Genomic DNA, 12,601 nt, shown 5'->3' on the forward strand with positions numbered 1-12,601 from the left:
AAGGTGCGTAACTCAAGGCTTCTCTATACAGAAGGAAGGAGAGGAATGGAGCACACCTCCAACATCCCAGCACGTGGTACAGAAGCCAGAGTCCAAAAAAAGCAAGAGACTGTGAGCTCCTGAAAAAAAAAATAAATAGATAACTTGTTTAATTAAGAATGTTTACTCGTGAGTCCCACAAAGAAATCTCCATAGGAAAAGCTTGAGAGCCCCACAAATTCTAGTCCAACAGATTGCTAATCATCTTTTCTTCCTAAACCCATTTGTAAATACTGGGAATGTCTGCTTTAAGTACACAGATATTAACAAAAGTTATAATCAGCATGGAGAATCAGGGAAACAAAGCATAATCAAAGGAACAAAATAAATGTCCAATTATGGACCAAAGGAAATGAAGATTTATGCATAACATGACTAAAGGATTCAAAATAATTATATTAAAGAGACTCACTGAGTTACAATAAAAAACAAATGTAATCAGAAAAGTAGTACAAGAAAAACAAGATTATCAGCAAAATAAAACAGCTATAGAAACAAACTAAACAATATTCTGGACCTGAAGAACATTAACTAACTCCCAAATTCAATAATCTTTCCCAAGAAGAAAAAAGAATCATTAAACACAAAAATAAGTCATTTGAAGTTACTTAGAGCAACAAAAAGAAAAGGTTTTTTAAAAATGAACAAATCCTGTGGGATTATTGAAACACCATTAATGAACATAATGGAAAGGGGAAAGAATATAGAAAAAAATCTTATTTAAATAAATAATGAAATTCAATTATAGGGACAGAAATGGACATCCAGATTATTGAAACATAAAAGGTCTTACATAGGACAAACACAAATCTACACCGAGACAGATTACTATCAGATCACTGAAAGACGCAGATAAAGAGAGAATTTGGGAGGAAAAGGGGAAACTTTGGAACTTGTATGAGAGCCCACATAAGCTTACCAGTGGATTTATCCACAAAAACCACAAGAAAAGAACATTTTAATTGGCAAAACTGTCCTTCATGAATGAGGCAGAGGTAAATAAATTATGAGGTAAAGAAGAGGTTAAAGAATTCATCACTAGCATATAAGAAATGTGTTAGGTACTTTTCAAGTTGAAACAAAAGATGCACAATAGCAAACGAAGGCACGCAAAAGCATGAAAAAGATAGTTTTTTAAAATGTTATAAAGGTGATATTTAAATAACTTTTAATTTCAGTTTAAAATTCTAGAAGGCATTAATAACTATAAGCACAAATATTTATGAACATAAAATACTGAAGTAAAAGCGTAGAGTTTTTATATGCAATTGAAGTTGTCAGAAATTAAAAAAAGAAATTAAAACTGATGCCATAAGAAAATAAAATTTATCATTCTAAAGGAATGATTTATCATTTTACCCAGAAACATGTTAACATATTGGATGAACTAGAGCAAATGGATTAATGTCTATAAACATAACACCTACCAAGAATAAATCATAAAAATCTTTTAAAAATTGAATGAAGCAGCATATCAAGTGGATCATACACAAGAATCAACTGTGATTTACATCTGGAATGTGTGATTGGTTCAACATTTGCAAACCAACGTGATAACTCCACTTTAACAAAACAAATGGTTAAAAAAAAATCACACAGATATCAAACAGATGTGGAGAAAAGATTTAACAGAATTCAATACCCTTCATGATAAAAACTCCACAAGTAAAACAGAGAATAAATGTATCTCAACTATGAGGATTATGTATGAGAAGCCCACAGCTAAAATCATACTTAACAGTTAAAAAAATGAAAATGTTTCTTTTAATATCAGGAACAAAACAAGGATGCCCATTCATGCCACTCCTTTTTTTCATGTCACTTCCGTATAATACACTGCTTGTAGTCTTACAGAAATTAGGCAATGAAAAGAAATAAAAGCAGGCTACAGCCTTGTGGGGTAGCGGATTAAACATCCTCGTGCAACATCAGCATCATATATGGGCTGCAGCTCAAGTTCTAGCTGTTCCACTTTTGGTCCTATTCCTTGATAATACGACTAGGAAAGAAGCAGAGGACGCCAAGTACTTCAGCCCCTGCACCTATCTGGGAGAGCTGGAAGACGCTCCTGGCTCCTGTCTTCAGCCTGGCTTAGCCCAAACCATTACAGCCATCTGGGGAGTGAACCAGTAGGACAGAGATTTTTCTCATTCTCTCTCTCTCTCTCTATCTCTCTCTCTCATCCTCTACCACTTTGCATTTCAAATAAATACAAACTCTTTTACAAAATAAAAGCATAAGAATTGGGAAGAAGCAAAATTAACTGTAAATAACATGATTTTGTATGTAATAATTCCACATAACAAATACTGCACCTGACATTTGGAAATCATCAGAATTTATATTGCATTTGAAGTTATTGGAATGAAAGTGTCACTTAGTAAGAAAAAGAATTGTAGCGGTAACAAAATGTTCAGTACCAAATTCTTTGAAATATCCTCATTCAGAGGTTTAACAGAGGAGACTCAACCTGCCAAGTAGACGAAACATGCTTTGAGAAGCAAAAGTTCTTGGAGCGTATAATGACAAGAAAAGCAAGGAGTATTTCAAGGAAGTAAAATTAGTCTACTGAATGAAACTTTGCAGAGAATTTGCATTATATTAGGACAAAAGAAAGTGCCCTAACTCGACACTAAGGCCCAGTGCTGACTTGGTGAATCACTTTGGTTGAACAGAGAGGGCAGAATTCAGACTACAGCTAAGTAGAAGTAACAACTGAGGACACCATGTGAAGAAGGTAAGTTTCTTGATTGTGCTTGTCATGAAAATAGTAGCAATAATCTTATAAATGAAGAAACCTCTAGAATTTATGTTGCTAGTTAAACCTGTCACAAAGCAATGTTGAAAGACATTTCCTGTATGTTCTTCTTACAAATAAGATTACTGAGTAATTGCTAATATGAGCAAGATGAGAACCAGCCCAGAATCTTCACAGATTTGAACCCCAGTCTTCTGATCTCAATTCTATTGCTCTTTATCCAAAATAATAATAATAATAGAAAGGAATGACCAAATGATTCCTGAATGTTCCCTACTGTATTACAAATATTCAAAATACATATTCAATTGATGGTGGACAAGGTAATCATCTGCCCAAAATACATTATGACAATTCACCAAGCGCTAATAAATAGAATGTGATGTGTCATGGATTGTTTGTTTGTTTGTTTTTTGTTGTATTTTTTTTTTATTAGGGCTTAAGTCTTAGAAAAAAGGAAATTTTCCACAAATATTTTAGCCACTAGGTGGTGATAAAATGACATATCAGTTTCTATCATACAATCTATCTTTGATTGCAGTCATCCAACTATCCCCGCCCCACATATCCAAAATACCCAGTCCTCATCAAAAAATGCTAATTAAAGTCTGAAACAATATCAACATTATCTGAAAAGAGTAGCGGAAGTAAAATTGTAGAATAATGAGGTCTCAGAGTAAGATGTCATTTCTGAATGACATTATCTGAAGGGAATGTAAAAAAAGTGAAAATGCAGATGTAATTCATAGATTATCAGACCTTAAGAATTTGAAAAGATGCAGAAATTCTGTTTATTCTTTAATATTACTGTGTTTTGAAACAATACATTCCTACCTGACACATCATTATAGTCAAAAGTGAGTTAATGCCTACATTAAAAATTTGTTTTAGTCTGCTTTCATTACAACCCATTAGCGTTACAATATGAAGAAAAAGAATGTTAAATTTAAGTAATTTGTCAAAAAAAGCAGATCAAAATAAATATCTAAGAAATCATCTCAACCATGTTAGAGAAATAATTATTTTATTTGAAGAAAAAATCTGTCAAACTCACACTTGCTAATTTATCTTATACACACACATTCACATATACACATCTGTTGCCATTATACTGGTTAGAACTTATAGCTAAGAATCAAGATGGTGGAATAGGATAAGGACATGTATAAACAGACAGAGAAATATTAGCCAATGTGAAGCAGAGAGGAAACATTCCAGGAACTAGGGGAGGACAGAACAACAACAGAGGGGTATCTGAAGCCTGACAGACACAGGAAAATAGTGGACACAAAATGTGGTGTAGCAGTGACTGATACTCCAGCAGCATTTAGCAAACGGCGATCTGAATTGCACCAGCAGCAGGAACTCCACCAGCAACCAGATGGGAAGGGATTTTCACTGGGAGCGCAGGAGGTTAACCCAAAGAACTGCCCATCCTGCTCGTCTGTTTGCTTTGATCAGGAGCAGAGACACAGCAGCAGGTCCCAGATAGGCAGTATGGGAACAGTGTGGATTTCATAACCCAGTCCGCCCCCTAGAGCCATACCAAGCACCATTTTGTATAAGGAGGCAAGGGCTATAGGGCAAGACTGCATGCACAGAGCTGGGAGTGAACTCATTTCTGACTCAATGAACTGCAATAATGTGGCACCCTACAGGTTCCACCCAAGATAGGTCCAGGTAGCCCTCAGACCTGATGGCCAGCAGATCAAAAACTCTAGTAGTGGCACATAGGTGCCATTTTGTATGGTGTGGCAAAGAATTTAAGACTGCAAGGGACGACATGAAGCTGTGCATGTGCTGAGCTTGGAGAGAACTCACTGAGTTCAGGGCATTGCATTGGTCCCACAGGAAAATAATACCAAATATGGCACTGTATGGGTCAAAAGAGGTCTGTGTGGCCCTCATACCTAACGGCCAACAGCTTCTGGCAAGATCAGCACCACCAGCGACCTAGCTATATAGGACACCTGGTGTCTCCCTAATCCTGGGACTTACTCAAACCAGAATTGGGAGAAAGGTTATAGAGACAACAGTGTAGCCTCAGCACAGTATCACAGGAGGTGGAAAGTGGTGAGCCAGGAGCTGGGGTTATGGAGATCATGGTGGGAATCCTACTTAAAAACCCAGACCTGGAACTCTCTGGGGGTGTGGCACAAGTGACTGCAAACAAAGAGCCATGTGCCAATTGCAATAAGTAAAATCAAACTCTAGAACTGTGGGTAACAGAGCATAGAAACCTGCTCCTAGGAGAAGAATCTGCTAACCAGAAGTACAGTGACCAAGAGCAGAGGAAGAGATAAAGGCACAATGAATATTACTGAAGACTCCCCTGCAAAGGAGCAAAACCCTTTGCCACCACAGGGCTAACTAAGGAAGACATTGAGGAAATGGAGATACAGAATTCAAAATACACGTTATAAAACTTATCAACAATAAGAAGCACATAAAGCAGGCATTCAAGGAATTTAAGCAATATGTCACACTGGAATCAAATGAATCAAATGAAAGCTGAAATGAAGAATACAGAAATGAAGAATACAGTAGAGCAAACTAAAAGTACAGTGGAGAGTCTCCAAAAAAAAAAAAAAAAAAAGAATGAAGGAGGCAGAAGAAAGCATGTCAAAATTAGAAGATATTTCCTGTCACCAGGGCGAAACAAACAAAAAGCTGGAAGCAGAGCTGGATCAGGCCAAAAAAAGTATTCAAGAATTGAAAGACACTATTGAAAGGTGAAATATAAGAATTATGGGAGTCCCAGAACATGCAGAAAGAGAAGCAGGGTTTAAGAATGTATGTAATGAAATAATAAGGGAAAATTTCCCTCATCTGGAGAAAAAAATTGGGAAACAACATGCACAAGGGTCACAGAACTCCCAACAGTGTTGACCAAAACCAATCTTCACACGACACGTGATAATCAAGTACTCTTCAATCCAGCATATGGAAAAGATCCTTACATGTGCAAGTGAAAAAATCAACTGACATATAAAGGAATGCCAATTAAACTCACAGGAGATCTCTCACGGAAACTCTACAGGCCAGAAGAGAATGGAGTGACATATTCCAGTTCCTAAAAGCAAAAAATTGTTGGCCCATAATAACGTACCCAGCAAAATTTTCCTTTGTCTTTGAAAATGAAATAAAATTCTTCCACAGTAAAGAAAAGCTCAAAGAATATGCGTCTTCCAAACCTGCCCTTCAAAGCATACTTCAAGATGTTCTCTTGACAGAGAAGCGGAATAGCACCCACCAAAACCAAAGGCAAATGTGAAAAACATCCCAGTAAAATAACAAGAGAAGACTAAATCAATGAACAACCCACTGCTAAAAGGACAGAACCAAATTACCCTGAATGTAAATGGCTTAAATTCATCAATCAAATGTCATAAATTAGTAGACTGGATTGAAAACCAAAACCCATCTAATTTGCTGCCTACAGGAAACATATCTCACCAACAAAGATCAGTGGAAACTGTATCTCATGGATTTTGATTGCTTTCTGTTCGTTTCATCTCTTCAAAACACTTTCCTCTGATTTAGTTCTTCAATCACTTCTATATCAAACAGTAGCATTATTTTCTTCAAACACATTCTTGATTTTTTCATTTCCTCAGTGACACATTAGTCATTCAGTAGCATATTATTTAACGTCATGGCATTGTAAACTTCTATTTTTCTTTCTATTGTTGATTTTGTATAATGACTTTCCATTTCAGGGGATGTTCAGTAGCTGTGAAATGGAGACTAACATCCAGATGGGAGGATGCAGTGTAGTATGCGTTTCTAATTCCAGACACAGATGGACTTACAATGAAACTGTTCACTATATCTTGACAATAGGATGCTGGTCTCTCTGTCATTGCTCATGGTCATAATGATGGACATATGACAGTATGAAGAACTATACCTTAGTAATGATATAGGGGAACTCAGTGAGACTGTAGGGGAGGGAATTGGGGAGGGGATAAGGGAAATCCCACGATCTATGGAACTGTATCATAAAATGATAATAATAAAAAGAAGTAAAATTTTAAAAGTTATAAAATATGTTTTAAAAACTATGTCACTCAGTTACTGAATATATTTATGGACATATTTTCAAAGATTCTTCTGACTAACTTTTCAAAAGTAAAGTGTGGAGAATAGGCCATTTGAAATAAATGGCAACTTACACAAACCAAGCAGATAATTCAAGATAAAAAGTACCTTGCAACTAAAATCTTACAGCACTTTATTTACATTCCATTATGTTCTCAGCCACCACTTTACCTTTGTAAGCAGCTAAAAATGCACTTTTTAATGTAAAGAATTTGGCATCAGGCACTTGAAAAAAAAGCATTCCACCCATTCCCCTGTTGACTTGAAAATAAATCCGCTCTGCTTTTTTTAAGAGTCTGATTTGAGTTACATTATAGTGTTTCTCATACTTAAATTTTCTCTCTTAAACCTGAACTACCTAATTTCAAGATTTTAAAGAAATATTGGCCCATATTGTTTCAAGTGGAAATTTCAAATGGTACCATTTTAATAATTTGTTTTACCTGTACAAAAACAGTAAAGAGAATAACAACTGTGGTTGCTGCAATGAAGAGCTTCTTTCTGGAAAATTCTGGGAGCAGAAAAACAAGGGAAAAACAGATTGCTCCTCTAAGGCCCCCATAGGCTATAATAAACTGGTCCTTTCTGGTGACTGTATTCACATGAAACTTGTTCACGAAGAAAGTCAACACAAGAACTCCTAAATTTTGCAACAAGAGAGAGTTGAGTAATTAATCATCAGGGAAAAATTTTTACAAGTGTGTTACAATAAATTGGTGCTAAACTGGAATGAAATTTAAAGGATTTGTGATAAATCTAAACTAATTAAGACATTAAACCTTTTTTCATAAACTTACTTTCAGAGCATTTTCTTTAAGTAATTGTGGTTTATTTGGTTATGCTTGGGGTTTTACTTTTGATTGTTTTACTTTTTTTAGAATGATAGCAGTACAATTTCCTTGCTTAGACCCATAAGAATTCTATTGTTATCTATTGTTGAAGAGAGCATAATTCAATTCAAATGTCATACATAAGATCAGAACATTTAAACATAGGAAAACTACTGGAACATGCAAAATCAAATCAAGTAAATGCCCAAATCACTCCAAAGTTTTCATTTTAAAATTATCTCTTTAGCTTTTTCAGTTATCTTCTTCACTGCTATAAAACTGTTGAAGCGAAATACAAACATGCAAAGGTTGGACATAATGCCCAAAATTCCATCCATCCAGAGAAGCAATTGGTGACACTTTGGGACAAAACTTTCCAAGTCAACATATATGTTGATATTATACTTTTTCAAATTGTTTGTCTTAGCAAATGCCTTAGTGTTGGCCATCTAAATTGTCCTAACAAAATTGAAGCATGCACAATATCATCATCAATCATTCTTAGCAGTATTGAAGTAACCCAAACTCAAAGTAAGTGGCAGTATATTCATTTTGATCGTCTAGCACACGTTCCATTCAACTGCATTTTTCCAACTCAGGTTGCTTCAGTTCATCAAATATTGATAGATTTCTGACTTTTCAGTTTTGTTTTTTATAGAGCCCATGTAAATAATCAAACCGGAATAAATTAGGATACTCTGATGCACAAACTACTGAAACACTCTAATCTAATAGAACTGCAAAAGAATATCCCTTAAACGATCTAATATCAAAACTGGAAAAAAAAAGACACAACATCCTAGTAGTCTGTGGTCAGCTTACTTATCCCCTGTATACATAAGCACAGCACTAAGCCAAGTTGCAACAGGTTTATATAATTGAAGACATCTGGTTGCCTATATTATGACAGAGGTGTCTTCTTTTACTCTCCTCATATCAGAGTCAGTAATTATCTACACATTTTACTCTAGATATAAAACGATATTGCCAACAGGATCCATTTTGTCATTAAATTTTCAATCAAAACTATACATACAAATGTATAGAAACGCTGGCCTTTATCTGTAATGCTTGCTCTTGCTAGATGTTAACATTTTGTAGAAAAACCTTTTCAATTATCCCTGACATTTTTTTCTTATCTGTCAGCTATTTTTCAGACCATATGGGCCAAAAGTGATTTTTTTGTCCAATTTTATTTTAAAAGATGTTTGGGCAAAAAAAGAACACTTTACAACCCTAGTGATTTTTCCAAAGGGCTCAGAATTAGCTAGAAATAGCCTTCTATGAACCTGCATGACATTCAGCTGGTGGTTTCACTGTTAATGGACAACCTAAACACATTTTAATGGATAATAAAGCATACCCTGGCCTGCCTTATTATTCATCCTTAAAACCCTAAGCAATTTTCCTAATGTGCCTCTCAGCATTCTAGAGCAAGTTTTGCAGTCTCCAAAGAATATTCTACAGTGATTCTGTTCATTTGTTGAGGAGGAAAGAAGTAAGGATATAAATGTCAAGATGCAAAAGCTGTAAGCTGAATTTCTATGCAGACTGCAAAATTAAAGAACTCAGTTTAACCAACAATGAAGGTGTGACATTTTCATGTTGAAAATGTGCACACATATGTATTTTACTCCAGTAAAAATGGGATGGGATTTTGTTTTGTTTTGTTTTATTCTGTTTTGTTTTGTTTTTAAGGGTTGGACTAAGAAGAGCATCTAGCTAAAGCCAACAGTAAAGTCATATAGCAGGCATGGCTTGGGGGCACCAGATGTCACTCAGCCTCTGCCAGAACTTGGGGGAAAGACACAGATGGTATGTAGTTTTCTGCTGGAGTCAGCATTCCCCAAGACACAGTGAGTCCTTTAATAGCACTGATGCAGATAGCAATAAGGTACACACATGGGTATGTTTAGATGGGAGGTTGGAACAACAGTGTTGAAGGAAATAGGGACTTTTACGCCTCCTTAACTGAGTCAGAGTGAGACAGGGAGATATAAACACTAAGAAAAAGCACTCAGCTTTCAGCCTGGCAATAGTAGCATTAGATATTAACAATGACTGGGGGCATTAGTACAATTGTTTCATGGCACTGTATTATGAAAACATTAGTAGTTATAGAAGTAGCAACAGATGCATCCCAAGCCACAATAACAGAAGTAGTAAAAATGAACATTCATTGGATACTCACAATGTGCTGGGTCCTACGTTAAGCTTTTGATTTGCATCATCTCAGGTAATCATTTATTTTAAAAAACTTAGAAGTAATAGTTATACTACTGCAATTTTACAGTTGAGGAAATTAAGGTATGCATGATTAAATAAATTTCCCAGAGCAGAACTAAAGTTAGAATTTGAATCTGGTAGTTTGGTTCCAGAACCCATCTCTTCACCTTGTTCTTAAAAAAACTTCATACACAAATGGAGATACACAATATTCTGCCTATAGGTAAAGCAAATAAAGAATATTGGAATTATAAATCTCTTGCTTCTAATATGCTCCCAAGTTCACTTGGTATATTTTCACATCAGCAATAATATTCATCATACCTAGTGCTCTCCAAATAAGACAAAAAATGATAGTGGAACAAATGTAAGGCCAATTCCATTCATGGTTATTTCCAATGGTAGAAACACCAAGGAAGATGAATATAAGAGTATCACTAACACTGCTCCACATCTTCATAAAGTATTTGATAGTAGTATGGGACTTCTGAGAAATGTTAGCTTCCACATAACGTTTCATGCTCATGGCACAGGCAATAATTCTAAAGAGAAGAAAAAGAGTGTGAGAATAATACTTTCACTTAACTCTATAAAAGTGATCACATACTGTTTTAAGAAGATTAAACCATGATTTCTATTATTCAAGGTGTTCCCATTCTCTTTTAGAATATGAAAACACTCTATTTCCCCAGAATTTATACAGTAACATTTCCAAGACTACCAAATTCTTAGTTTTCAAAATAAATGTGACAATTTCTGTGTCCTTTTGTGTGCTGAGAAGTACCATCCTACTTTAACATCTTTAATGTTGTTTCATCTGTCTTCTGGAACCACCTCATGTAAAAAGTTGCTTCGTAATAGAGATGTCTGGTATTATGTAAGAGTTGAAAGTTAAAAAAAAAAAAAGATTCTAATCATAACAGCCAAGTGTTAAGATTGAATGGGATGCTGGACTCTCTGCCATTGTCCATGCTTGCAATGACGGATGTATGACTGTTTATGGGAAACTATATTGTTGTAACGATATGAGGGAACTCAGTGAGGGAGGAGTGTCAAGGAGGGGGTCACAAATCCCAGGGCCTATGGAACTGTATCATAAGATGAAAATAAAAATTTTTTTAAGAAAAATAATTAATATCCTTGTAGCCTTTGTAACACTAGAATTGTATTAAAGTAATTTTCTTTTTTTTCTTTTTTTTTTTTAACAATCTTTACATGGCTTATTTGTGCATAAAGGGTCAAGGGCTACAGGAAAGTGGGTAAGACTATTATTTCCATATTGTTTCCTTCATATATCTGAGGTAAAGGGGGATATTGAGGGAGAAGCCCCACCTGATTTCCCACCCACCCCAAGTCCCGCATGTGGGGCATGCTCTGAGATACTCGTTGAAGTGGTTTCAATAGGTCACCAGTTTTGAAATTGCTGCCAATCTTGCCTCTCCAAACACGATGAGGTTGTTGAAAAATCCATTAATTGACATTGTCCATCATAGCGTCTCTATTTGCCCGGTATTTTGTTGCCAACCTATAGCTGAGGTGGTTGATTAACTTGTTCCATCTTCTGTCCCTTCATGGTTAGGGTATTAAAGTAATTTTCAATGCTCAAGAAAGTTTTAGCTGTTTAATTGTACTCATGATTCTTTTCAAATTCTCAACCTCCTGTTCAAAAATCTCCAAGTCTTCATTAATAGCTTTGTAATACACCTTCAAATTCACCAAAATGGGTTCTGCCCCCTAAATCTTCTTTCTATCCGTTCATTTAATAATAAAATATTTATATATTTTCCAGTAACTTGGAGTAGGCAGTAAGAGGGTGAGGTAGAGAGAAAACTGTACATTAAATGAGAAACAAAATGTTAAACTGCCCATGTTAAATCATTTTTAAATCGTTCTTTACTGAAAAGATATGGAAAGGTGATAGCCATTCACAGAGACACTTATTTCAGAAGTCAAATGTGAAGACAGATTTTATTCCACCTCTAACATAACCCTTTTCAAATTGTAAAACTTTGAGAAAAATGACTCACATTAAAAACCAGAAAGATAAGAAATCAAGCTAAGAAGCTGGCATAAAGACTGAAAGTGTGGGTTAGCCTAGAAATCCTAAATTTCCCCAGGGCCAGCCACGGTTAAACAAACAAATCTAAATTTCTAGGGCATTCGGTTTGCCAATCTCTAGTTTAAAGTATCCTGCCCTGGAAATCTACCCTGGAGATGGCCAGAGAATTTCCACATGTAAAACTCAAAATAGTATGTGAAGCTGTGATCAACAAAGAAGTAGATTCAGGTCTACCTCTAAGTAAACTCAGACTCACAAAGTGGTCCTTGAAAAAAATTCTCTTTGCTTTGTCCAGTATCAGTAATAACTCATTGATCACTTTCCCTAAGGGATTGCCCTATTCCAATTAAACCCAGGAAAATCAGTAAAAGGCAAACTGACTTAAAAGAGCTAATGTCTTGAAAGTACCATGTAATAAACTTTGTGCCTATAGAAAAGATTAAAATGTAACCATAGAAATCCTTACACGATTACAGTTAACACTTCTTATATACTTAGTTTGAGATGAGTATGCCTTCTAAGTCTCTTATCCATTTTCTTTCAGTAAATTCCATCTTTATAAGACAGACACTGGACAGAGATCTTAGA

At 35.4% G+C, this 12,601-nt stretch overlaps 1 protein-coding gene across 1 annotated transcript in view; it reads right to left on the reverse strand.

Moving 5' to 3' along the window:
- The window catches only part of LOC121169132 (sodium/hydrogen exchanger 2-like), an 83,211-nt gene that overhangs the window by 55,284 nt on the left and 15,326 nt on the right, over positions 1-12,601 (reverse strand). The window contains exons 4-5 of the mRNA XM_040999588.1: positions 10,279-10,496; positions 7,342-7,538 (exon numbers count right to left, since the gene is read on the reverse strand). Of these exons, the coding sequence (XP_040855522.1) occupies positions 7,342-7,538; positions 10,279-10,496 (415 nt within the window). The remainder of the gene's footprint in view (positions 1-7,341; positions 7,539-10,278; positions 10,497-12,601) is intronic.

Source organism: Ochotona curzoniae, unplaced genomic scaffold (assembly GCF_017591425.1).
Source record: "Ochotona curzoniae isolate NIBS_2020 unplaced genomic scaffold, NIBS_Ocur_1.0 scaffold_1852, whole genome shotgun sequence".
Lineage (NCBI taxonomy): Eukaryota > Metazoa > Chordata > Mammalia > Lagomorpha > Ochotonidae > Ochotona > Ochotona curzoniae.